The sequence below is a fragment of the Phyllopteryx taeniolatus genome, chromosome 4, assembly GCF_024500385.1.
Source record: "Phyllopteryx taeniolatus isolate TA_2022b chromosome 4, UOR_Ptae_1.2, whole genome shotgun sequence".
Classification (NCBI taxonomy): Eukaryota; Metazoa; Chordata; class Actinopteri; order Syngnathiformes; family Syngnathidae; genus Phyllopteryx; species Phyllopteryx taeniolatus.
Window position 1 is genome coordinate 9,267,027 of NC_084505.1, and position 25,906 is coordinate 9,292,932.

Below are 25,906 nucleotides of genomic sequence, written 5' to 3' on the forward strand. Positions count from 1 at the left end.
TAAATGCATTATACCTCTTTTTAATGCATTGAAACTTAATATATCTTGAGTTCTGGTGGCTAGCTTTTGGACATAGGATTAAATCCACTCCAGGTGAAAATGTAGAAGGAGATATGATGTTCAAAGTTTTATTTAAAAGCATTCCACAGAAACTTAAAAAAGTTCTATAACCTCAATAGAATACTGTCCCATATCTTGTTTTATCTTCATGTGTTGGAGCTCTTGAAGACTTCCCTCAACTTTTCCAAGTTCAGAAAATAGTCTCACCTGTGGATACACGAGGTCATAGTGTTATACACAATCCCATTTAAATTGTCACTTTGATACTCTTAATAAAGAGGAAAGTTGTTTTTTAAAAATAGTTTTTATGTTTGCAATCTCATGTTTTTTTTAATTAAAATATTTGATTCACACTTCTAAAACCATAATGCTTCAACTGATGGGGATAAGCAGGACGTACCTGAGACTTAATATAGGTGTGGAGGTTTAGCAGCAGGCCTTTGGCCTCTGGAGTCATGACTAGAACTGTAAAATGAGCATCCAACAACAAGCAAACCCAATCCATAATCTAAAAGGGAAGGGGTAAAAAAACATCCAATTGAATAATTTCATAACTAGAATGTCATAACCTACATTTGTTTACAGCTATTGTGGTATAAAAACAGTATTTGCACTCTTAAGATGCAACCGGTAACACTAGCAATGAATAAAACAAGTCAAATTAATGACTTTTTCATTTGCATGTGAAACAACACAATATATATTGCTCGTGTGTTGTCAGTTTATCACCATGACATTTGGTCGTTACATTTCAGCAACTGTTTTACATCATATTTCAATTAATTCACACAATTCATTCTAATTATTGTTACAGACCTGCGTCAGACTGGGTGATCGATAGCCATGGCTCTGAGGAAAAGTTTCTTGATTATATTTTAAGTAGAGGAAGTGCAGATACTGGAGGAAAAGCTTGATAGGATGAGAAGAAGATTCATTATTAACTGAAAAATACACCTGATGCAGCAATGCTCGATTTGCATATAATTACACAACACTATAATGTAAAACTGGCAGAATAGAATACAAAACCAGAGGACTAGGTTGGACCAACAGTGTGTGCACAATATAAAAATACATTCCTACAGTCCCAGAATGAGAAAATATAGCGCAACTAACAAACTTACAATAACGTGTTGGGATGAAAGGTCTTTCAAATGTGGGAGAAGAAGGTCATCGCTGTACGCCGTCTGCAGGATCTCATTCCTTCACAGTACCGGTCAAGATTCAAAACCATTTTTACACCATGTATAATTTCTTAAGACTATACACTGATATAATGTACTTTCATTGACATCACCACCTGAATAGTTCATGCGTGTACGTGCGCGCCAGGTAAAGGATACAGTAAAACAGCCTTTTGTAAGCCCACTGGACAGCTTTGTTCCGGTGGCGTTTTATTCTCTTCGTCTGCTTTTGTCATTGTAACGTCTGAGTGGTCCTCCGAAGAGGTGGAGTTAAAACCATTCTGCAAGCCAACCTGACCATGTTCCCTGGAGGTCAGAGTTTCCATAAAGGAGACGCTGTCAGGCTCCAGGTTCACTTTCTCTGCATCGTTGTCTGGCATACTGTGAGAGAATGTTTAATACATACATTTTATGTTACAGTATTTTAAAAGCAAAACATTTTTGCAAATGATAATTTTTTTTTCATTTTTAAATTTGCTTTCTGTGTCGGAATTCTACCTAATGAAGGCCTTCAGGCAGGTGCATGTGACAGCTTCAGGGATGTCAGGGAAGAACTGTAAGCACATCTGACACAGGAAGTAATCCTTCTTTTCCAGGGCCAGTTGCACAAGGTCAGGGCACACGCTGAAAAGGGATTCCAATCAATGTTGTTTGTTTGTCATGATTACACAAAAATTTTCTGTGGCGATGACAACAAAAGTAGATTTAGATTTTAATTAAATTAATGACTTAACGATGCCTGTAACAATGCTGAGTCAAAGAAATTGAACATATGTACGAAATCTAAATAATCCCGAACATTTAGTCCCAGATCAGATTACGTCAAAACTTTATTGAAGTGCAAATTTGATGTGCAAGAACAATAAAGAATACATCCAAAGTCCTTCCAAGAGAAAAACACCAACAAAAATCACAACCAGCTTCTACTAACCTGTGACAGAGAGACTGGGTATGTACTAGCTGTGCCAGCGTGGTTGGCGAATAGAAGGCGGTATCAGCCAAGCTGCGGGAAACCAGCGACGATGCCAGCTGTCCTACTGACTGATTCAGGTCCTCGGTATCTGCTCTGGAAAAGAGGCCTTCCACTTCTTTCTGTACTTCCTCTACTGATGCTGTCTAAAATACAAAAAATAAATGAGGTATTATTTCATCTCAGAATTGTACCATACAGCATGGTGGTAGGCAACCATAACATATGCCATTACCAAAGTATGAAATAAAAGTGTAGCTGATCTATTAAGTGGGGAAGTTGTAAACTATCCATCCATGCATTTTCTGTACTGCTTATCCTCACGAGCGTGTTGGAGTCTATCCCAGCTATATTCGGGCGAGAGGCGGGGTACATCCTGAACTGGTCGCCAGCCAATCGCAGGGCACATAGAAACAAACAACCATCCACACTCACATTCATACCTACAGGCAATTTAGAGTCTTCAATTAACCTACAGTTGTGGACTACATTACACTATAACATTTATCAACCTTTCAACCCTTTGCCAAAAACAGTACAGTTAGAAACCTGTTCCAAAAACAACTAAAACAAACAACTAAATATCCAAATCTATCTCAGTGGATTATAATAAAAACTATTACCTTAATGAGCTCCAGAACTTGCTCAACTGTTAAACTGGGGGACATCTGGCTCTTACGTGCACTTCTCTGGGAAGATAGAAGACTAATTCAGGATCACCTATGCATAATGAAGCCACAAAACTCTACAGGTGGCATACAAGACTAACGCGACAAAATTGTACACTCAGCCCGGTTCACAATATACCAGTCTGTCAGCCAATCTGTACCATCATTTTTTAAGGATTTGGGATTTCTAGCAAACTAACAGCCTGTCAATTGGAATTATCTTTAGAAAGTAATCATAATTTACAAACCAACTTCCTGGTCTCCATTGTTCTTGAGGGCTGAGTTTTCTCTTCATGTAAGATGTTGTTCCAAGAAGGCACTGACACTAGCGGTCTGGATTCTGTCAAATTTAAATGAAAACACATTTAACTGAGTGACCAATCAGTTCAGGGATTCCAGTCACCGGGGTGTCAAACTCATTTTTGGGGCAGGCCACATCGTAGTTATGGTTTCCCTCAGAGACCCTTCAAGACTGTGAACCCATATAAATGTATAATCGCCTCATATCATCACAAATACACAACAAATTGATGAATAACTAGTTTTGAAATCAGAAGCTAATGAAAACTATTCAACTATTTATTTTAAAAGGAGGACTGGTGACAAAAAAAAATACAAAATCTCAAACAATTTTGGTATTTTAGCAAGAAACAAAGTTGACACACAAGATTTGCTTTCGTGGACCACATTAAATGATGTGGCAACCCGGATCTGCCCCCGAGCCTCGAGTTTGACATGTATGTCATCCACTATTTTAATGCAATACTCAAAGAATACACACATTTAATCGGGTTAAGTTTACCCATGTCCCTTGAAAAGGCGCTATAAAAAATATATAATATAAAAGTTATGACACTGTGGATGTTTTTTTTTTCTTTTCTTTTGCTGCCACTGGAGCTTTATCCAAAGCAGAGGGAACTATACACAGTTCCAAATAACAGTCACATCGCACATGTAAGTTTTCCTCATTAAAAGTGAACAAAATCGTCTGTGGAGTATGTACATGTTTCATAAACAAAATGTGGAATCTACACACTTGGACATCAAGGTTGTTGTCATTTATCTTGTGCAGTTTAATGTTTTAGCTCACCTTCAGTCTTGGACTGCTTCAGCTTGCCCAAAGCGGAGGCGAGTGAAGATTTGGTGCATCCGTATGGAATAACAGACAGGGTTTTGCCATGTGGAATGAATAACTTGTTGGAATAACACCATAGCTAAAAGTACAAGAGAAAGGTAACTTAATGACAATAACAAGAATAATAAGCGGTATAATAACCACTTATAATAAGAATAATAAGCTTGCAAACTGCTACAAAGTTGTGAGGAGGGACTGCGATCCCTGTCACAGTGGAGAGCAGACGTGATGCTCTACCAAAGTCATACAGTCCTCCATCAGCACTCCGCAGCTGGAAGGACAGGGAACATTGGCCTATGGTCCAAATGCTGACTAACGAGGTCATTGCTGGCCAACTTCAAACTTTAACTAGCGCATCGACACCTCGGCCATGCAGCATGGTGCATGCTGCTACCTTTGCTAAACTTGGAAAGCCAAAGTCACCGCCCACCTTTTAATAAATAAATTAAACATTCAGCTCACCAAATAAAAAAATGCATGCGTTGTGTACCTACCTGTCCGAAGATTTTACCCGCAATTTCTTTCCCTGCCTGAAGTGTCTGGAAATTGATATTCCAGATGCAGAGAAAGTCTGAAAAAGCAAAGATAACATTGAACCCAACACAAGACACTTTACTCACAAATTCCTTAGTATGTTCAGAAGTAAAAATGATGCTAAATCAGGTTAGATCTGTCCAGTTCTCAATATACTATGGACAAAAGGGATTAAAATGGAAGAAAATATGCCTAATTTTACAGTTAGAAGAGCTTCCAAGGAAAACCTCTATTTGTTTTTGGTGCGTACTCTCCTATGTAAATTAAAATGAATGTATACTTTTTCTTCACCAAATTCATCCGACGTACAGTACTCAACAAAGCCGGAAAAAAAGTTGTCCAGAACGTTTGGTAAGAGTAATAATACCGGGCCCACTAAGGATTGCAGTATGGCCAGGGGCGGAGCCAGAGGGGAGGCCGGGGTAGCACTGAATCCCCCTGTAATCTGATTGTACCCCGCAGGTGCCCCCCCCCCAGATGATTGACATATCATGGCACCACACGTCTCGTCGAAAGGAGCTGTTTGCATTTTGAAATCAGAGACGCCTTTTGACTGCTAAGTCCATCCTGTACAGTAGTTGGCGCTATGTACCACAGAGAGTTGTAATCCACATTTATTAGGAAAAGAAGAAGAATCGCCACAGAAGAAGAGGATTTGCCCCAGAACCAGTCTACGTCACGACCTTATCCTAAAGTAAGTTTTACGGTGGTGTCCTAATGAGTCACTGTTTAAAATCACCTTTGTGTTCAGATAGGAGATCGTTTTGCTAGCAGCCACGGGTATCGAGCTAAAGTTAACATTAAGTTACATCTCATGGCGGTAAAAACGAAAACTTATCACCCAGCGCATGCAGTGTTTCAATAAGCAGTCAGTGGAGTGTGCCAGTCTCTCTCGCCCGCTGGCACACACAAACACGGGCACATGGACAAGTTATATCTCATGGCGTCTACACATGACCAGTGTCAGCTTCCAACAACCACCCCACATGAACGCGTTTAATTCGGGTTGTTGCATATATTTACGCGTTTCTCCAATGATTTTAGAGGAATGAAACTAGCAGACAATCGGCCAGCAAGCAGTTTCATGCTCTGTTGACTTAAATGAAATATAACGTGAAGGACGCTGGGGGATTATCCTTCAAGTTTTGCCCTTTGTTATCTCGAAACTGTTGGCATACTGATGTTTGTTTAAAACCTTTAAAACTGACACCGCTAGTGTCAAAAGTATTGCTGTTGCATTTTATCTCTTCTATGCAGCATCTTATTTCATGGATAATGTAATGCACAACAGGCTAGCTTAAAAAACTAGCTTAAGACAAACCAGTGGAGTGCTTTCAACAAAAACCACAGGAGTTGAGGGCATCACAAAAGTGCTGTTAATGAGCTTCACAAATGTAACTTGTTTAAAAAGCATAAATACTGTAATTCAAGTTAATTATGCCTTTGTATTTTGATTTCTGAAATTTTGCCACTAACACCAATCTATCTTGTTTAAAAAAGGTGTAGACTACCTGTAAATTCTGCCTTTTTATTTATTTTGTCTGTCTTATTTTATTATTTGATTCAAGAAGTCTGCCTTTTTCCAACTACAAAAAAGAAGTCTGCCTTTATATTTACTTCATAAGAAGTGTGCCTTTTTATTTCATATATATATATATATATATATATATATATATATAACTGTTTTCATGTTTGCAACACTGCATAAAGGCGTTTGTATTACTGAAGAAGTTGTGTCTGTGTGTACACTGTGTTGTAAACGTTAATAAACTTGAATTTATGCACACAAACCTCATCTTCTGTGTGTTTAGTATGTACATTTAAACATTTAGAGACTCGGATTGAAATTCATTGGTCGAGAAACAAACTAATTGTCATAGTCTGTGACCCCCTGAAATAGCCTTGGCCACCCCCTGGCCACCCCAAGGATAAAAGTCTAGCTCCGCCACTGAGTATGTCTAAGTAAATTTGTAACTTAGAACTTATTGCACAAGCGAACACCTTAACCAGCCACATGGCAGACATGCAAACCTGTCTGGCCTATATTGAGTACAAAACGGCACATTTCGCCAAAAGGCGACTGATTTCCATGTATGACATGGTCAGACTTGACTAAAGGCAAAAAATGGAGGAGACATTTTAATTATCTTCAGGGAGATAATGTTATGTACCTTTACCAGCTCCAGCTGAGGGGTGCGGAACGCCAACAACAGCAATATGGGCTTCATCTAGGAGGAGGGCAGAAGCTGCTTCCAGCTGGCCCTCGTCAACAGAAAGAGCCAATAGCAGGTTACGGGGCAGTAAAAGGGTTTGAGACCCCTCATCGGCACCCTGGCCCCACACAGAGATCACACTCTGGTACACATGTCCATTAGGGTCTGCATGACAGAGAAATGACAAGGTGTAGAGGAATTTAATCCACTGTCTTCTTCATACCTGGGCAATGTTTACCAACAACACACTAAGGCCTGGTACACAAGTTTTTTGGGGGAATTTTATTGCGATTTTTAAAATTTTCTCTGCGACAGACCCTATACATACAGATTAAATATATATTGCATGTGTTTTTCTCCGATAAATTCAACACTTAACACCAATCAAAAATATTGAATATTAAACTGTTCTGGAAACAAGTCATCCGAGGCATAAATCATGTGTGATCATACGTGATCTAATAAAGCCAAAGAAGAAGAAACACTTCCAGATATAAACCGATGTTTCCTGAGTGTTTCCAAAGGTCGTGGGAGGCATGACCTTTGTAAAATGGCAATGTCGTCAAACAAGGACTTGCTTTGGAAAATACTTCTTGTCATCTGGGGAACCCACTTTCATACACCAAAACCGGCACTTCTGAGTTTCTTCATCAGTCTAGGGTGCTTCTTTAATTGGCCACAATGCGTTCCACGTCACAGATCACAGATTCATGACTCAACAGTAGTCGGCTTTGCCCACACACGAAGAGTTTTGGTCGGAAATATCGAACGTTTAATTTTTAAGATAGTCGGCGCCGACCCATTTCGGGTCCTATTAGTTGGACAAATCCACTCCTAACACACCTCAGACCTAAGGATAATCTTATAAAACATAAAATGGTCTGATATTAGACATCCTTGGTCGGGAGGGGGCAAAATCGGGACAAAAACAGTCCCGATTGTTAGGCATGTACCGGGCTTTAGCAGTCTCTGCATTAATCCTCCTTTGTCTTGACTTACTGTTTTTTGTTTTTTTTATTATAAAGAGGATAAGCGATACAGAAAATGGAAGGATAATGTGAACTTAACATTAAAATCCATGAAACTAGATACTAAGAGAGAGATACTAAACAGAAAAATGGAGGCTTACAGAGGTGAAGCAGATGGATAAGTTTATCCCTGTAGGACGCAGACAAGCTGAGAGGGGAGAGTCCAGAATCTTCTCGCTCCAGCCGGTACCTCTGCAGTGTGTTTGGCTTCAGTTTCTGCAGGTAGAGGAAATGTTCCCCCTTCTAGAGAAAGGCACTAAACTTTAGTACAGCCTAATAAGGAAGTAAGGAATACCAGCAGCAATTACAAAATAAAAAGAAAGGTAACTACAGCAAAACCAATATACTTATTCAAAAATATGTGCTGGACTAGTACAGGTGCATCTTAATAAATTAGAACTAGAAAAGATAAAGACACCGTAAAATAAATCTGATACCTTCTCTGTTGTGAAGACGACAAACTGCTGGGTTTCTGCCACTATGTTGGTGCTCCACCTGAAAACAAAAATAATTAACTACAACAAAAGTCAATTGGATCTTAAAATATACTGTATATTTGAAGCAATATTTACTGTGTGGATCTGTTGTTAATTGTAGTATCATGATTAATAAAACTATAATTACATTTACCAGCTACAATATTTTATATACATGCACCCGATCTAATGAGCTGTATCAAAAATTGTCATATGAATTACATTAACATTCAGTTTTGACTAAATTTGTCAGAATTTACAATATGTTTAATATTGTGGTTGTAGTTTGCAGTTGTGCAGAACTCATTTTTGTTGAGGGCCATATTGTAGTTACGGTATCCCTCAGAGGGCCGTTATGACAGAGAAACCATAAAAATGTTTAATCGTCTCATCATATTATTACATATTTATATACAGCAAATTGATGGATAACTAGTTTTGATATCAAAAGTCAAGGATAATACAAACCCCATTTCCAATGAAGTTGGGACAATGCGTAAAATGTAAATAAAAACAGAATACCATAATTTCACGTGTATAATGCGCACCCATGTATAATACCCCCCCCCCCAAAGTTGACCTAAAAATTCTGGAAAACCCTTCTACCTTTGTAAAATACCTTTTTACAATACATGATTTTGCTTCTACTGCGAATGGCTGGCGACCAGTTCAGGGTGTACCCCGCTGCTCGCCTGAAGATAGCTGCGATAGGCTCCAGCACGCCCATGACGCTAGTAAGGATAAGTGGTACAGAAAATGGACGGATGGATTTTGCTTCTACCCATATGCTCAAAAGAAGAGGTATTACCTGTATTTTGTTCGTTTTTTCAAATAATTATTCTAAAGTTAAGCACTTTATTTGTACACGTAATACTTTTTTTATTTACTTGCTCTTCTTGTCAAATTCACAGCACTACTTTTATTTAGTAAATGAGAAAACAAACAGTTATGCTCATATGTTTGACTACCCAGGCAGAATTTGTAAGATGAGTACAATTCTTTAAAGAAAACATGAAGGATCAGGCAAAACACATTTAATTTGAATGAGATTCAAATTAAACTGTCAAGCATTTCAGAAAAGCATTCTCATTAAACAAAACATAACCATAAAGAAATTAATGATGGTTGTTGTTCAGTCATTCGTATTTAAAAAAAATATTTCACAAATTCTGCCAGGGTATGTAAACTTAGGAGCACAAGTGTACATGTATGCAGTCATACATACGCCTGTCATATTGGAATGAAAGTGTAGGCTACACCTTTTTCATAACCTCTAGGTGGCAGTGGCATATTAGAATGAAAGTGTACACCTTTCTCATAACCTCCCGTGTTTGCCTTTATACTCGACCGCAACCCACGAGCGCAATTTTGAAAATGTACTGCAGTTTACCTCCAAGTCGGGGGTGTCGCTACAGCTGGTATTGGCTAGGACACCACAGAGTGGAGTTTCCTCTGCATTTTATGGGCCATTTCCGGTAGCCGTTTTTAACTTTCCTTTCAGTAACAAGGACAAAGCAACAACAATGGCGACCGTGGAACAGTGTCTGCTCGAACAAATGGACCTAGATGACCAGATAATACGTTTAATTATGCTGCAAAATCGATTAAGAATGCGGCAGCGTAGATGGTATGTAAAACCAAGGGGCACGCTGAGTACGTCATCACAGCATGTGACTAAAACGGAGCAATCACGAGAAATGGTCTCCACGGCGTTCTACACGCAGCAAGAATTTTTGCCGTGTGCGGATCAAGCTACGCAGAGGGGCCTCGCTTGCCAATTCGTCGGTCATGTGATGCAATGCAGGTGTTGTTGGCCGCGCGGGAGTATAAAGAGGCCTTAAAAGTGTATCACGATCTTTGCAAAGGCAGATTATTTGATATGCAATGCCAAATTGGCATGGCACGTTACCTAATGGTCTCATCTGGAGCCAGGACTTCCTCGACAGTTTGCTGGGGAGCTGAGAGAAGAGAATCAAGAAGTCTCACAGCTCCTCTCTGAAACAAGACCACAGGATCTCCTCCAGCAACACAGTGGACCCTCGAAATGTCCGATGACACCTGCACAGTCAGAATACATTTAATGACTTAAAAACTGTAAATAAGTCAAGATATTTATATATCTATAAAAACTGACATTTTTTAGGAAAGCAAAGAGGCTAATATCACACTTACAGTCGCTTTGAATGTCTTATCTAAGAGAACATCATCTTCCTTCCAGATTCTGATCACCTGAAAAACATACGATGTTAAATATAATATTATGGTCTACCCTGTTTCTACATGCCCTCAAATACATTAAGTGTTGTGTGTATGTGTGAGAGCAACAATAAATGTGTTTACCTTGTTGTCTGTTACTGTCACATATTCTTTAGTGTGTATGTTGTAGACTGCTGGACAGGTCAAACAGTTGCCTTGTTTCATAGTCCAGCTTCCCAGTGGCTTCTGGTCTGACACCTGACACAAACACAAAAATATTCACACAAATGTCAGTGACAATGCCCTTTACAGATACAGTATGTACAACAGTACTGACTCTCTAAAAAAAATAATAAACTGCTGCTTTGTAAAAAATTTGTAAACTATTCTTTTAAAACCAGAAGTGCGTAGTAAAGCGCGACATTTACACTGTTACATTTACTCAAGTACCATTTTGGATAAATTGTACTTGTCAGGGTAGTTTTAATGAAGCATACGTTTTACTTATACTCGAATATTTATATTAGGAAGAAATTGTACTTTTATTCCGTCACAATAACCTACATGCCACTCAGTGCTACTTTCATTTATCAATAATTGCGTGCACGATCTATTTTTAGACTTTTATTTTCGACTTCAGCATTGGGCACCATTGCTCCAATCCACTCTAATTACCACAGTGATGTTTGACTCAAGTTCACCAAACAAACAAAACAAGACAGTCACATGTCCGGATACAAAGTCTTCTATTGGGCTTCTTGGGTCAATCAAAGTGAGTTGTGACAGCCCGCGCGACTCGTGTTTACCGTACAGATTACGAAAAACAACAGCTTTAACATGCAGCGTAGTCTTGTCACTGCCCAAATGTGGATATTTCAGCCCACTTGAGAAAACACCTTGCGGTAATTTGCAGATGTTTTTGCTGTTGTTTTGGCTGTGCATATGGCAACATTAACCCATATTTATGGTCAACATCCATTTACTGTACAACATGCATTTTCTGGGGTATGTGTTTTCTCTCTCACATACACACACACACACTTTATCAATAAGTCTGGACAGCAAACAGCTTCTTCATACAGTCATTTTAGTGGATAAAGCAAATAATATTTCTATAAGGCCCAATGCATGTGGTGGTGTTGTTTTTTTCACTTAAAAACTGAAATGGTGGCAGGTGTGTGTGGACTCCCACTGAACATGAGTTTGAATGTGATCTGTTACTTCTGAACACAGCCACATGCCAGTTGTAAGAGGGAGTGCATCCTTGTGTAACAAGATTTGTTTTTTATTCATTTTATTTAAACTTTATTTAACAAGGTAAAAGACCAGTTAAAACAGAACATCTCTCTTGCAATGGTGACCTGGCCAAGAAGGCAGCAAGTTAAACGTCAAGTCCAACTCAATCACATTCAAGTTTATTTCAGTTGTTTATTCTCACCTCCCCTCTCCAAAAGATACACAAATAAATAATTTGAGTTGTACAAATTCTACATCACATTAAAGGTGGAAAAGGTTTTTAAATATCCATAAATTTTTCTGTACCGCTTATCCTCACAAGGATGGCGGGGGTGCTGGAGCCTTTTCCAGCTATCTTCGGGCAAGATGCGGGGTACACCCTGAACTGGTCGCCAGTCCATCGCAGGGCACATATAAACAAACAACCATTCGCACTCACATTCACGCCTAGGGTCAATTTAGAGTCTTCAGTCAACCTATCGCGCAAGTTTTTGAGATGTGGGAGTAAACCGGAGTGCCCAGAGAAAACTCATGCAGGCATGGGGAGAGCATGCAAACGCCACACAGGCAGATTTTAACCCCGGTCCTGAGAACTGTGAGACTGATCGTCGTCCACTGTGACGTTTTAAAATAATTTATCTTAATCAAAATTCTTTTTCAACACAAACCCCGGCATTTGATTGATATCCACTGCAGCCTTGTTCCTGTACTGCCTACAGTATTGTGCAATTTAACAAGTAGAAATAAAATAGTATAAGATCATTTGTTGGATCTGAATTTGTCTTCATTTGTTATTTTACAAAGATTTTATATTATAAATATTTAGTTTATTGTTTTAGATTAACTGCTATTGTTCAGCAATATCTGAATTTGCACATTCATGTTTTATTTGACGTTCATGCTCTGATTTAAAAAATAAATCACGAGTTTATCAGTACTTTTTTTTCCACGGAGTATTTTCTTACGCTTAAGTAATTATTTGGAGGACTACTTTTTACTTGAGCCATATTATTGTAAAGTAACAATCCTCTTAATTTAGTACAATATTTGGCTAGTCTACTGTGCTGTTGTCTTGGAAAATGTTTTTAAATTTGAATGATGTTTTTTTTTAAGCAGGTTAAATAAAGGATATCAATGGTTCCACACTACAAGACCATCTGCTGTCGCACATAAAATAATTAACGCGGAATCTACTTGATGCATTTCGTTTACTGTAGTTGCTTGTCAATCGTGCAGAAAAGAACCACGGATGCCAACACGAGTAGTTTTAAGTCTCACTATCCGGCTAACTAGCTAGCACGACTTGCTAGATCCTCCACGAACAAGTTAAAAGTTACCTTGTAAAGAGTAACAGATCTGAATGAGTCTGTGACGATGACATGGTCGTTATCCCTCTCCACTTCGACGCCCTGAATGCTGGAATTTGTCAGATTCTGGGATGGAATGAGTCCACACAACGTGTATCCTTCATACAGCGCGGCCATGCTGAACCAAAGAGAGACGAGACTTTGGTCGATCTCGCGAGACGACGCGAAGACGCGCAATGGGGTTATTAGGATGGATACGACAACGCGCTGTAGCAGCCATGCTAACGCACTGTCTTGGTAGATATACGACAAGAGGTTTACTTTTTATCAATGCTCAAGCGTGCGCTATCAATACATAACATTTGTGAAAAAAACCACACACACAGAAAAATATCTATCCATCCATCCATATTTTTGTACCGCTTTATCCTCACAAGGGTTGCGGGCGTGCTGGATCCTATCCCAGCTATCTTCGGGCGAGAGGCGGGGTAAACCCTGAACTGGTCGCCAGCCCATCGCAGGGCACATATAAACAAACAACCATTTGCGGACACCTTCACACCTAAGGGCAAGTTAGAGTCTCCAATCAACCTACATGCATGTTTTGGGGACGTGGGAGGAAACCGAAGCGCCCGGAGAAAACCCACGCAAGCACTGGGAGAACATGCAAACTCGGCACAGGCGGAGCCGGGATTTGAACCCTGGTCCTCAGAACTGTGAGGCATATGTGCTAATCAGTCGTCCACCGTTCCACATATATATCCATCCATCCATTTTCTGAGCCGCTTCTCCTCACTAGGGTCGCGGGCGTGCTGGAGCCCATCCCAGCCTCCATCGGGCAGGAGGCGGGGCACACCCTGAACTGGTTGCCAGCCAATCGCAGGGCACATACAAACAAACATATATATATATATATATATATTTATATATTTATATATGTGGCATATATATGGCACGGTGACCGACTGGTTAGAGCGTCAGCCTCACAGTTATGAGGCCCGCGGTTCAATCCCTGCCCCGCCTGTGTGGAGTTTGCATGTTCTCCCCGTGCCTGCGTGGGTTTTCTCCGGGCACTCCGGTTTCCTCCCACATCCCAAAAACATGCATTAATTATATATATATATATATATATATATATATATATATATATATATATAAATATATATATATATATGTACTTACATTTGTATTGTTTTAATTTAAAATAGAGTTGAATATTAAAATCTTCTACAGAAGACATCACACACAGGTGGAACAAAACTTTATTGTTTTCGACCAGAACAATGCTGTGATATTGCTCTGGGTATTACAGTGATGTAATCATCATCTGAGAACGGATCTGCTCTCATCTCAGCACTCTTCTATTTCTGATGGAAGTGAACCAGAATGAAAGGTATACTCAAATCCGCTTGGCTCTAAAAGGAAGCACAAAGAATTGGTTGCAATATAGACTTGTTTGGAATTTAATTGAAAAAAGACACCAAGAAGGTTTTGGGAGCTGCTAAAGTTTTGTCGATTATTGTTTCTGAATTAAGTTTTTGTAGCATTTGAACAACTGTTAGTCTGGCCAATAAATATGTATATACATCATGCATCCAACATATGCACTACTACCTTCATAGCATTCAGGGATTTTTAGTTTTCCATCGATGCACTGAGTTGACACAGCATAGCCGCACTTCCTGACCTTGTCCAAGCAGTAGACTGATACAATGTCATTATGGAAGACTTTGTTTGGCTCGAGGTCTGCAATCCAGAGTTTTTTTTCTTTGTACAGTATTCTTCCTCTTTTTATGTCAACGCTACAAGGAGCTGCATGTCACAGAAACGGCACAACATGAAACATGATGATGAGGTAAACATAAATTAAGTTAAATAGCTTGGATTGTTATGCGTAAAAAATGCAAAAATGAAACTGTCAAAAGACCCTCATAAAACATACACTTGATAGACTATAACCTACTCTGTCCATTTTTGACTACTCATCCTCTTCAGGATCCCTTGTGGGCTGGAGCCTATCCCAGCTCTCTTCCAGCAAGAGAAAATAAATCACAGCACGTATAGACAACCATTTACACTTACATTCACGACTATAAGCTATTTAGTCTTCAGTTGACCTATTATGCATATTATTATTATTGTTGCCAAAGTACCCATAAAACCCATGCAAATATTGGAAGAACACACAACTACCACATAGAAAGGCTTGAGGCGTGCCACCCCTTAATGTATTGCATCAATATAAAATGATGGTTACACTGACCTACCTTTACAGGCTGGTTTTTCAGACCAATCTCCATTCTTCTGGCAAACAATTTGGAAGGTCCCTTCCAGCACATAGTCACCATTGCATCCATACTGCACTGTCTCCATGAATTCGTAATTTCGCTGGTCGTTGCTGGACATGTAACCATGGAAAATGTTCTCTGGTGGAGGGCACGTGACCACTGGAAAGATTTTGTATCACATAGATTAATATTGATGATGAAAGCATTCTTTTGAATCAGTGATCAAATTTAATAAATATACTCAAATTTCTTGCAAGAATTAACAGTCAGAAAACCCCAAAATGGTCAAATCCAACTATACAGTCAGCCCTCACCAGCACACTGAACCATATCAGAGTCTGCAATCTACATGTCATTTGGTTGTTTTTGACTTGGTTTTGGAATTACATAGGTCGCTCTCAATGCAAGGGATGGATGATATTGTGTATTATGTTTTTTATTTGGCATGTTTTCTTTTTACTCACTTTATGGAGAGCAGGAGACACATACTATTCCTAAAGAACATGAAAAAAGCCTGAAGGGAATAAAAAGCAGTCACTGATTGTGTAGTGGTACATTCCCCTAACTTTGGTGCAGGCAGCGTGGTTTCAGTTTCCCACTCAGCGACTGTGCGAATGTGAGTGTGAATGGTTGTCCGTGTATATATGTGCACTGCGACTGACTGGCGACCAGTTCAGGGTGTAGTCCGCCTTTCGCCCGACGTCTGCTGGGACAGGCTCCAGTCCCCCGTGACCCTGAACAGGATAAGTGGTATTGAGACTGGTTGGATGGATTGAAAAACAGCTTATCTTGGGAGACCTCACTTCCAAGCATTAAGGGACTTGCTCGACATCTGTGTTTTGCTTTTCTTTGGTTTGTTTTCAACATTTATTCCAAAAGTTGGACAATAATCGGCCCTTATCATTTGCCATTGGGTAAATGACGGATGTTGGTAGGCATATTTTAGAGTGGCTGAAGCCCTCCTAAAAACTTCTCAAGCCCCCCCTCCCAAAAAAAATTGTTATTGTATTAACGCTGTAGTTTTCTTGTCTGAGCCCATCTAAAACCGATTTTCAGCCCCCGTACTTTTTTTTTTTTCCCAAACCCCCCGTTGACGAAAAGTAAGAGTCACTGTATGAGTTGTTGTAGTTTCCTTGGGGAGTGTCAGTGGGTGGAGGCACCTGCGTCACACCTGCACCCCATCATAATCAGCAGGGCATTTTGATGCAGGACACACGGGAGGAAGATACTTAGTGATTGTTGCCAATGCCATAGTATTTTTGTATACTCTTGTGCTTGTTACCTAGTACCCCTTCTTCCTGCCTGTAGTACTTCTCGTCTTCCGTTCGCACCTTTAAGTAGAACCACTGTGGCTTTGTGTTAGTTTTGCTGTACGTTGTGTAGATAATTTTGGTTGGTTTGTTTCTTCCTCCCATGGCTCTTCAGCCACCTACTTTAGTCAGTTCGTGTTTTCCATTTTCTTGTCACTTTTTTTTTTTTTTATAAATTCACACTGGCATGCTCTTTATAGTCAATGAAGGCTATTTTTTATTTATTAAAAAAAAAATCGAATTTATCTGCTAATTGGCACTTACTATACCTTGACATTCGGGTGTCTTGGTCCAGTTGCCGCTGGCAGTGCACTCTGCATGAGCGTTTCCAAAGAGGACGTATGGAGGCAGGCACTTATATGTCCCATGGGTGCCAAAATAAGTGTTTTCGCTGACCTTCTTGTTGAAACTGATAAGACCAAACTTTGGGATTGGAGCAAGACCACAGGACACCGCTGCAAGACGAAAACATGGACAGTTCTGTACGACTATATTTGCCAATTAATTCTATGTACAAATACTGAAATGGTTTTGAATGTGGCACAGTGGACAACTGGTTAGCACATCTGGCTCACAGTTCTGAGGACCCGTTCAAATCCAGCCTCCTCTGTGTGGAGTTTGCATGTTCTCCCAGTGCCTGCGTGGGTTTTCTCCAGGCACTGCGGTTTCATCCCACATTCCAAAAACATGCACGGTAGGTTAATTGAAGACTATAAATTGTCCGTAAGTGTAAATGTGAGTGCTAATGGTTGTTTGCTTATATGTGCCCTGCGATTGGTTGGCATCCAGTTCAGGGTGTACCCCGCCTCTTGCCCAAAGATAGTTGGTATAGGCTCCAGCATGCCCGCAACTCTAGTGAGGATAAGCGGTACAGAAGATGAATGAATTGATGGAAGGAAATGGTGGACTACATACGTTTGCACTCTGGTACTGATGTGCTCCATCTTCCATTTGCTTGGCATTTAACAGTGTTGGGTCCAGACAGGGTGTACCTATAGAGAGCAAAGACATCATTTGTTGATAATTTTTTAGACAGCCAGATTTGTTTAATTGGATTTCAAGTATAGATAAACCAGGAGAATGATTAACTACCAGTCAAACTCAACAGGCTAGATACAATGTAATCTCCGAAGTTGAATGTCTCAAAAGGGAAAGGTGCAATGTATTGAGAAATGTAATCTCTACCGAAGGGTACCAGTGATGGCAGAGAACCCAAAATGACACAGAAAAGCGATTAACCTGTCATGACTGCTCAGAGCATTACAGTCACACATCTGCCATGCACACCAAAGTGAAGGCTACTTATTGAATGATTATAATCCTGTTTTGATGTACAGCAGTTAACCTATATTTACACTTGAGTCAACTCACCTCATGCATGATCAATTGGTTAGACATTTTAATTTATTTTCTATTTCGTTTTATTGTACAGTATCTGTTACAAGAGAATGTGGTCAACTTTGAAGGTTCCTCTGAATTCAATTGAGTAAAGTTTACTGAGGTTGCTTAGTACAGACCCTTTCCAAAAAAATTTAATATCATGGAAAAGTTTATTTCCATAATGCATTCAAAATGTTAAACCTTTTTAGATTCGGGGCCAACAATTTAAACAATTTTGAGTGTTTATTTTTACATAAATTGGGTTTACAGCTCGTAAAACCCACGAAATCAGGAATTCAAAAAATTTGAATACTGTGAAGAAATCTGCCCAAATTTTGCAGGTCATTAATGTTTTAAACTGAGTGTAAGACACTAATCATCTACTAAACTCAAAGCACCTGCACAGGTTTCCCCAGGTGTCATTAAATTGCTTCAGTTTGGTTCCATTGTCTCAGTTGGGTTCAATATGGGGAAGACTGCAGACTTGACAACTGGCCAGAAGACTACCATTGATACCCTCCATAGGATGGGTAAGCAAAAAAGGTCATGGCTAAGGAGGCTGGCTGTTCACAGAGTGCTGTGTCCAAGCATATCAATGAAAAGTCTAGTGGAAGGACAAAATGCGTCAGGAGAAGATGCACCAACAAAAGATGACCGTGGGCGTCAATGAATTATCAAACAGAGGAGATCCAGAAAGAGTGGAATGAGGCAGGAGTCACAGCTTCAAAAAACCCCACATTCAGACTCATCCGGGAGATGGGCTACAACAGTCTGGTTCCTCAGGTCAAGCCACGTCTGAGCCTGAGCCTACGTAGGAAGTGTCTCAACTCGGCCAAGGAGAAGGACTGGACTGTGCTCCAAGGTCCTCTTTTCCAATGAAAGTAAAGTGTCGTTTCATTTGGGAATCAAAGTCCAAGGGTTTGGAGGAAGACTAGTGAAGAACAGAACCAAAGCTGCTTGAAGTCCAATGTGAAATATCCACAGTCAGTCATGATTTGGGGTGCAATGTCCAGTGCAGTTGTTGGTAAACTCTGCTTTCTTAAATCCAAAGTCACCGCAACAGTCTACCAGAATGTTTTACAGGACTTCATGATTCCTTCTGCTGAGGATCTGTATGGAGATGCAGATTTCATCTTCCGGCAGGACCTGGCCCCTGCCCATACCGCCAGGAGCACCAAAACCTGGTTTGATGCCCATACCGTCACAGTGCTTGACTGGCCAACCAACTCACCGGACTGTTGAGAATCTATGGGGTATTATCAAGAGGAAAATGAGGGCCACCAGACTCAAAAACAACAAACTGGCAGCAAGTATCAAGGAAATCTGGGCTTCCATAACTCCCAGGCAATGCCACAGGCTGATTGCCTCAATGCCACGGCGCATCGAGGGAGTTATTAAAGCAAAGGGATTCCCAACCAAGTATTGAAGATTAACATATATTGATTGATTTTTAATGTGACCTTAATTTTTTTTTTACTTTCTCTAAAAAAACCTGAGGAGTAAATGATTTCTTCACAGTAATCAAATTTTTCAAGTTTTATGAGCTGGAAGTAAAATGGATGTAAAAATAAACAAATACTTGAAATTGGTTAGATTGTGGGCCCTGAATCTATCTATAATCTATGAAAGTTTCACTTTTTGAATGGAATTATGGAAATAAACTTTTTCATGATATTCCAATTTTTGGGAAAGGGTCTGTATAGTTAACAACTTTGTAAACAGGGTTGGGGCGGTAATTGTCTTCAACCTACCCTTTTAATGACTTGGCGTGCATAGCAACATTACCATTTACTAGCTTCCTTTCTTACATGTCCTTCAGTGGAATTCAACAAGAAGTTCTCACTTTACCCCTCATGACACGTATAGTTGATTATACTCTGGTACACCGTATCCTCATAGTGCAGTTCTCCATTGGACAGTGGGTCAGGATAAGGACAACGTTTTGCTACAAGATAGAATACAGTATTACTGTGTAATAGAGAGTCTGTATACTGATTTACTACATTTTCAATGACTAAAGAACAGTGGATCAGAATTAACCATCAAACTAAAATCAACATTGAACTTGATTTTAAACAATTTATTTTGGAAGTGTAGAACTAATTAGTCAGCTCAGAATAATTATGGCAAAAAGTGACAGTGATACATATTGTTGAATCTGTATGTACATGAATTGTGAAAAACAATATACAGTAATAATGGAAGTCAAAATTATATTAAACATAATTTATCTGACTGTGTCAATAAATATGAGCATTATTCTTTGCAAAGGCAGTTTTATTTTTATAGTGGACCTCATTTGTGTGCAAGGGTACTTAATAAAAAGTGTCTGATTCTCAACAAGTCTTTTCTTTCAGCTTGTCCCGTTAGGGGTCACCAAAGCGCTTAATCCTTTTCCATGTAAGCCCTTCTTCTGTATCCTCCTCTCTAACACCTACTGACCTCATGTCTTCTGTCACTACATTAATCAACCTTCTCTTAGGTCAACCCTGGAGGTCTCTTGCCTGGCAGTTCCATCCTCATATATTCTCACTATCTCTCCTCTGGATGTGTCCAAACCATTGAAGTTTGCGCTCTCTGTTTCCAAAACATCTAACCTTGGCTGTTATTAAGTTATTAATGTAAATGACAGGTCCAAGCAGGTCCAACCTGCTTGGACCTGTTTCTTCACCTCCTTACCACACTCACCATTGTGCTGGACTGTTGCCCCTAAGTATTTAAAGTCCTACTTTGTCACCATCTCTTCTCCATGTATACCCACTCTTCCTTCTCCACCCCTCTCATTCATGCACTTACAGTATATTGTCTTACTTTGACTAATCTTCATTCGTCTCCTTTCCAGCCCATGCCTCCACCTTTCTAAATGTTCCTCCACCTGCTCTGTGTTTTGACTGCAGATCAGTCATCTGATCCTTGATGCAGTCCCACCTCCACCTTAAATTCCTCTGTCACGCCTACAGCACACCTCACCACCGTTCTGCTGCCCTCATACATGTCCTGTACTATTCTAACATAATTCTCTGCTACTCCAGACTCATTCATGCACTACCACAGTTCCTTCTCTGTTCCCTGTCATAACCTTTCTCAAGATATCCAAAGACACAATGCAGCTCCCTCTGACATTCTCTGTACTTCTCCATCAGCACCCTCAAGGCCAATAATGCATCAGTGGTACTCTTTCTAGGCATGAAACCATACTGTTGCTCACAAATACTCACTTCTGTCCTGAGTCTAGCCTCCACTACTCTTTCCCGTAACTTCATTGTGTGGCTCATCAGCTTTATTAATCTATAGTTCCCACAGCTCTGCACATCACCCTTGTTCTTAAAAATGAGCATCAGCACACCTTTCCTCCATTCCTGTGCCAACTCCTCACCTGCTAGAATTCTGTTGAAGAACCTGCTTCAATAGCTCCACAGCTATGTCATCAGAACCAACTGCCTTTTTCTTCCTTTCTGACCCCCTGCCCCCACACCCTTACTCATCACTGCTACTTTCTGGTCTTCCACACTTGCCTCTACTCTTCCTTCTTTCATTTATCTCATTCATCAACTTCTCAAAGTATTCTTTCCATCTATTCAGCATACTACTGGCACCAATCAACACATTTTCATCTCTAGCCATCACTCTAACATGCTGCATATCCTTCCCATCTCGATACCTCTGTCTGGCCAACCTGTATATATTGTTTTCTCCTTATTTAGTGTTCAACATGTCATCATATGCCTCTTGTTTGACCTTTTCCACCTCTACCTTCGCCCTGTCGCATCTGTGTATTCTCCTCTCCTTGGTCCTCTGTGTCACTCTTCTTCCTAGCTAACCTTGTATGCTTTCCTGCACTTTGTTCCACCTCCAAGTCTCCTTCTCCCCTTTTGTACCAGATGATACACCAAGTACTCTCCTGGCTGTCTCTTTAATCTCCTTGGCTGTATTGGTCCAGTCTTCTGGAAGCTCCTCTTGTCCACCAAGAGCCTTTTTCGTCTCTTCTCGAAAAGCCGCGCAACACTATTCCTCTCAGCTTCCACTACATGGTTCTCTGCTCTGCCTTTTTCTTAATCTTCCTCCCCACCACCAGAGTCATCTTACAGACCACCATCCTATGCTGTGTAGCCACAATCTCCCCTACCACTACTTAACAGTCAGTAACCTTCTTCAGATTAGATCGTCTGCACAAGATGTAATCCACCTGTGTGCTTCTACCGCCGCTCTTGTAGGTCACCCTATGTTCCTGTCTCTTCTGGGGGGAAAAAAGTGTTCACTACAGCCATTTGCATCCTTTTTGCAAAGTCTACCACCATCTGTCCCTCCAAGTTCCTTTCTAATTGCATTAAACATAACACCCTCAATTTAAAATTTCAGTTGATATGACACTTTTTACCTCCAGGACATTCTTAACCAACACTTCCTTTAAAACAATTCCTACTACATTTCTCTTCCCATCTACAATAAGGTCAAATACTTTGAACCCTGCTTCTAACCTTACTGCTTTTCCACCTGCTCTCCTGGTCACACAATATGTCTACCTTTCTCCTAATAATCTTGCCAAACAACTTCCTCGCTTTTCCTGATATATTTCTAACATTCTAGGCTTTTGTTTATTTCTACCCAAGAACTGTCTTTTTGCCTCTCTTTCGTCAGTAGCTGAATTTCCACCGGTGCCCTGTAGGTTAACGACGCTGGTGGCAGACGTTGTTAATTCTATCCGGTACGGAATTCTTTGACTAACTAACTTTATGCAGTTTAAAAAATAACCACATTAATTACTTTCTTAAAAACACTACGAGCATATCAACTACAAACACTATCATTACTTATTAGTATCACTATTAATAAAAATAGTGCTGAAAGCCCTGTGTGGAGTGATCTAATTAAGACACCAACTATTCCCTGCCTAGAATTGTTTTGTTGGGGGGGGGGGGGGGGTGGAAATCAAGGAAATGTGTACATTTGCGGTCACATTAAATAACAATTAACTGAGACTCACCAATGCACATGAATTTGGTTCCAGTCCAATCTCCATTCTCAGTACATACAATTTTCCGAGGGCCCAACATGGACGTGTATCCCAGTTTACAAGTCAGTGCTAACTCTGCACCGGGGCCAAAGTACCTCTGCTGATTCACTGTTTCAATGTTGGCATCCAACTCAGGCATTAAACATACTGCAACGACAAACACACAATTAGTGATTGACTGACGAAAAACATACAGCAAGTGTTGATAACCATTTGGGTTATTACTCCAGTAATCCTGTTTGGCTTAGTGCTTGTCCTCATTTAGGGTCTCGGGGGAGCTGGAGCCTATTCCAGCTGACTTTGAGTGAGAGTCACAGTACACCCTGGACTGGTCACCCCTCGCCAGTCAATCGCAGGGAAAAACATTGACAAACGAGCAGTCATTCACATCCACACCAATAATTCAGTCTTCAGTTAACCAAACACGCATGTTTTGGAATCTTGGATTAAGGAGAAAACCAACACAATCACACGGAGAACATGCAAACTCCACACAGACAGCCTAAGCTGAGACTCAAGCCCAGAATCTTTCGACTATGAGGCAGCCATAATAACCACATTTACCACTATGTATAGCCATGCTATTGCTCAATGTTATATAGTAAATTGGTTGCTTAGTTAGTATTAGCGTTCATCTACAATCAGTCATTAGGTTAGCAAAAACAAAACGGGCATCATTAGTGACATGAAAATGTAAATACCGTTGCCTTCTTGTGCTGTCACAAGCGTAAAAAATGTGCCGAGAAGCAGCACATTGAAAATGTGTTCCATCCTGAGGAAGAAAGTGCAGGAATTCGTGGTGTCTTTCCTGTGGTGACCAGTACACTTTCTGGAATGCCTGTTGACTTTGTTACTGATGTTTGTGCTTCTCCAAAAGTAAACAGATAAGAGAAGTGCACGAGTTCCTAACGGAGGATCCTCTGGTTTTGAGGCCCCTGTCAGCAAGTCACTCACAAACATCTGTAATTCTTCATATTCACAAGACTGGTGATGTTTCCAACCTCGTAAGAACAGTTTGAGGAAAGCTTGGTCCATAAAGGGATGCTTAGGTGAGGTTTGGTGTAGAAGAACTTGACCCCCCCCCCAAATACATTTGGGATGAACTCAAACAGTGATTGTGAGTCACCTGATCCAGAAAAAATGCAGTGAAATTTGTGTTACTGGAAGCTCTGTGGACTTGCCCCTTTTTTGCAACACTGTTATGCAATGGGTACGGAAAGTATTCAGACCCCCTTAATTTTTTTACTCTTATATTGCAGCCACTTGCAAAAATCATTTTATTTCCCCTCAATGAACACACGGCACCCCTTATTGACATAAAAAAACAGAATTGTTAAAATCTTGTTAAATCGTGTTGCAGCCATAAAATTCTAAGTTAATGATTATTTGCTAAAAACAAAGTTCATCAGTTTGAACATTAGATGTCTTTGTCGTGTATTCAGTTAAATATAGGTTGAACATGGTTTGCAAATCTTTGTATTCTGTTTTTATTTGTTTAACACAACGTCCCAACTTCATTGAAATTTGGGTTGTACATTTAATGAGGGAAAAAAATTAACTTACCGGTAAATGATTTTAGCAAATGGCTGCAATATAACAAAGTGAAAAATTTAAGGGGGTCTGAGTACTTTCCGTACCCACTGTAAATACGTATGTTTGGATTGTTGATATCATTATAATGATTGAAGTATATGTTGTTGTTTTTGGTCCACAGTCCCACAAGATTCCAGGAGGGAAGGTGGTGAATGGTCACAATAACTGTTGCTGAAAAAACTAACTAATGATAACAAGAAAAAAACAATACAGTACGTTAATAACTTAATGACCCATCACCACACATTTTTCTTACAACACATATGCTGCTGTCAAATAACACTTGTGGAAATAAAATTGGACAATTGATACTGTTACACGATGGATGACTGCTTAGCACATCTGCCTCGCCGTTCTGAGGACCAGGGTTCAAATCCGGCCTCGCCCTTGTGGAGTTTGCATGTTCTCCCTGTGCCTGTGTGGGTTTTCTCCGGGTACTCTGGTTTCCTCCCACATGCCAAAAAAGGCATGGTAGGTTGATTGAAGACTCTAAATTGCCCGTAGTTGTGAATGTGAGTGTGAATGGTGGTTTGTTTATATGTGCCCTGCGATTGGCTGGCGACCAGTTAAGGGTGTACCCTGTCTCGCCCAAAGTTAGCTGGGATAGGCTCCAGCATACCTGCGAGCCTAGTGAGGATAAGCGGTGTAGAAAATGGATGGATGGATGGATGATACTGTTAATCCATCCATCCATTCATCCATCCGTTTCCGTTCGTGCTTACTGGTCAATAGCCAATCAGAGAGCACACACAATATAGACCAACAACCATTCAAACTCCCATTCATACCTAGAGTAAGGACAATTTAGTGTCTTAAGTCAACTTAACCTACATGTTTATGGAATGTGCGGGGGAGTCGACGTAGCCGTAAAAACGATGGAAGCTCAGGAAGAATATGCAAACTCCGCACAGAAATACCGGAGACAGGACACATACCTACATCTGTGAGTCTGATGCGCTAACCATTTGGCTACCATGCAGCCCTTTCTAAAATACTGTCAGGTATTTCCAGCCATCCATTCATGTTTTTTTTAATAGTGCTTATCCTTAATAGGGAGCCTGCCCCAGCTGACTTTGGGCGAGAGGCGGTGTACACCCTCGACTGGTCAATCTTAGGGCACTCCTATACTTTATGTCTCTACTGTAGATACAAACAACCATTTGCACTCACATTGACACCCATGAAAATGTTTGTATATTGTGCCACTAACAATGTAATTCTCAAATTTTCCACACGATGGCGACCTCATGCAACACTCCCAGGACAGGACCGTGGTCCGCGTCCCCACCCCAAGACTTGACAATAGGAAACTTG

At 40.2% G+C, this 25,906-nt stretch overlaps 2 protein-coding genes across 3 annotated transcripts; both read right to left on the reverse strand.

Moving 5' to 3' along the window:
• Window positions 1-114: 114 nt before the first annotated feature.
• On the reverse strand, window positions 115-13,232 carry nol11 (nucleolar protein 11). 2 transcript variants are annotated; one of them, XM_061772367.1, is made up of 18 exons: window positions 13,038-13,231; window positions 10,609-10,722; window positions 10,441-10,497; window positions 10,178-10,326; window positions 8,230-8,287; window positions 7,894-8,035; window positions 6,723-6,929; window positions 4,512-4,588; window positions 3,973-4,096; window positions 3,131-3,222; window positions 2,838-2,903; window positions 2,176-2,360; window positions 1,743-1,868; window positions 1,404-1,625; window positions 1,185-1,263; window positions 877-969; window positions 461-568; window positions 115-267 (listed from the first exon to the last, which is right to left on the reverse strand). In XM_061772367.1, the coding sequence occupies exons 1-18, from the start codon at window positions 13,182-13,184 to the stop codon at window positions 154-156; spliced, it is 2,160 nt and encodes a 719-aa protein (XP_061628351.1). In that variant the 5' UTR covers window positions 13,185-13,231; the 3' UTR covers window positions 115-153. The 2 variants fall into 2 exon arrangements, with proteins under 2 accessions (XP_061628351.1, XP_061628352.1); XM_061772368.1 differs by lacking the exon at window positions 2,838-2,903 and having other exon boundaries at window positions 13,038-13,232.
• A 1,019-nt stretch (window positions 13,233-14,251) lies between these two features.
• LOC133477528 (beta-2-glycoprotein 1-like) lies at window positions 14,252-24,006 on the reverse strand. The gene is made up of 8 exons (XM_061772370.1): window positions 23,701-24,006; window positions 22,970-23,146; window positions 19,834-19,930; window positions 17,521-17,597; window positions 16,875-17,060; window positions 15,275-15,454; window positions 14,622-14,819; window positions 14,252-14,422 (listed from the first exon to the last, which is right to left on the reverse strand). Exons 1-8 carry the CDS (start codon window positions 23,957-23,959, stop codon window positions 14,358-14,360), a joined length of 1,239 nt encoding a protein of 412 aa, XP_061628354.1. The 5' UTR covers window positions 23,960-24,006; the 3' UTR covers window positions 14,252-14,357.
• Window positions 24,007-25,906: the final 1,900 nt, after the last annotated feature.

Bases quoted from the DNA above. Each gene is read 5' to 3' on its own strand.
- nol11 (XM_061772367.1), bottom strand. From the start codon at position 13,184: ATGGCCGCGCTGTATGAAGGATACACGTTGTGTGGACTCATTCCATCC. The intron at 8,288-10,177 runs GTAACGTGCCAT...TTTTGTTTTCAG, and splicing joins GCTCCAGATGAGACCATTAG to GTGGAGCACCAACATAGTGG. The intron at 1,869-2,175 runs GTTAGTAGAAGC...ATCCCTTTTCAG, and splicing joins ACCCAGTCTCTCTGTCACAG to CGTGTGCCCTGACCTTGTGC.
- LOC133477528 (XM_061772370.1), bottom strand. From the start codon at position 23,959: ATGTTTGTGAGTGACTTGCTGACAGGGGCCTCAAAACCAGAGGATCCT. The intron at 19,931-22,969 runs GTGAGTCTCAGT...TCTATCTTGTAG, and splicing joins AACCAAATTCATGTGCATTG to CAAAACGTTGTCCTTATCCT. The intron at 15,455-16,874 runs GTATAGTAAGTG...AAATCTTTCCAG, and splicing joins CAAGACACCCGAATGTCAAG to TGGTCACGTGCCCTCCACCA.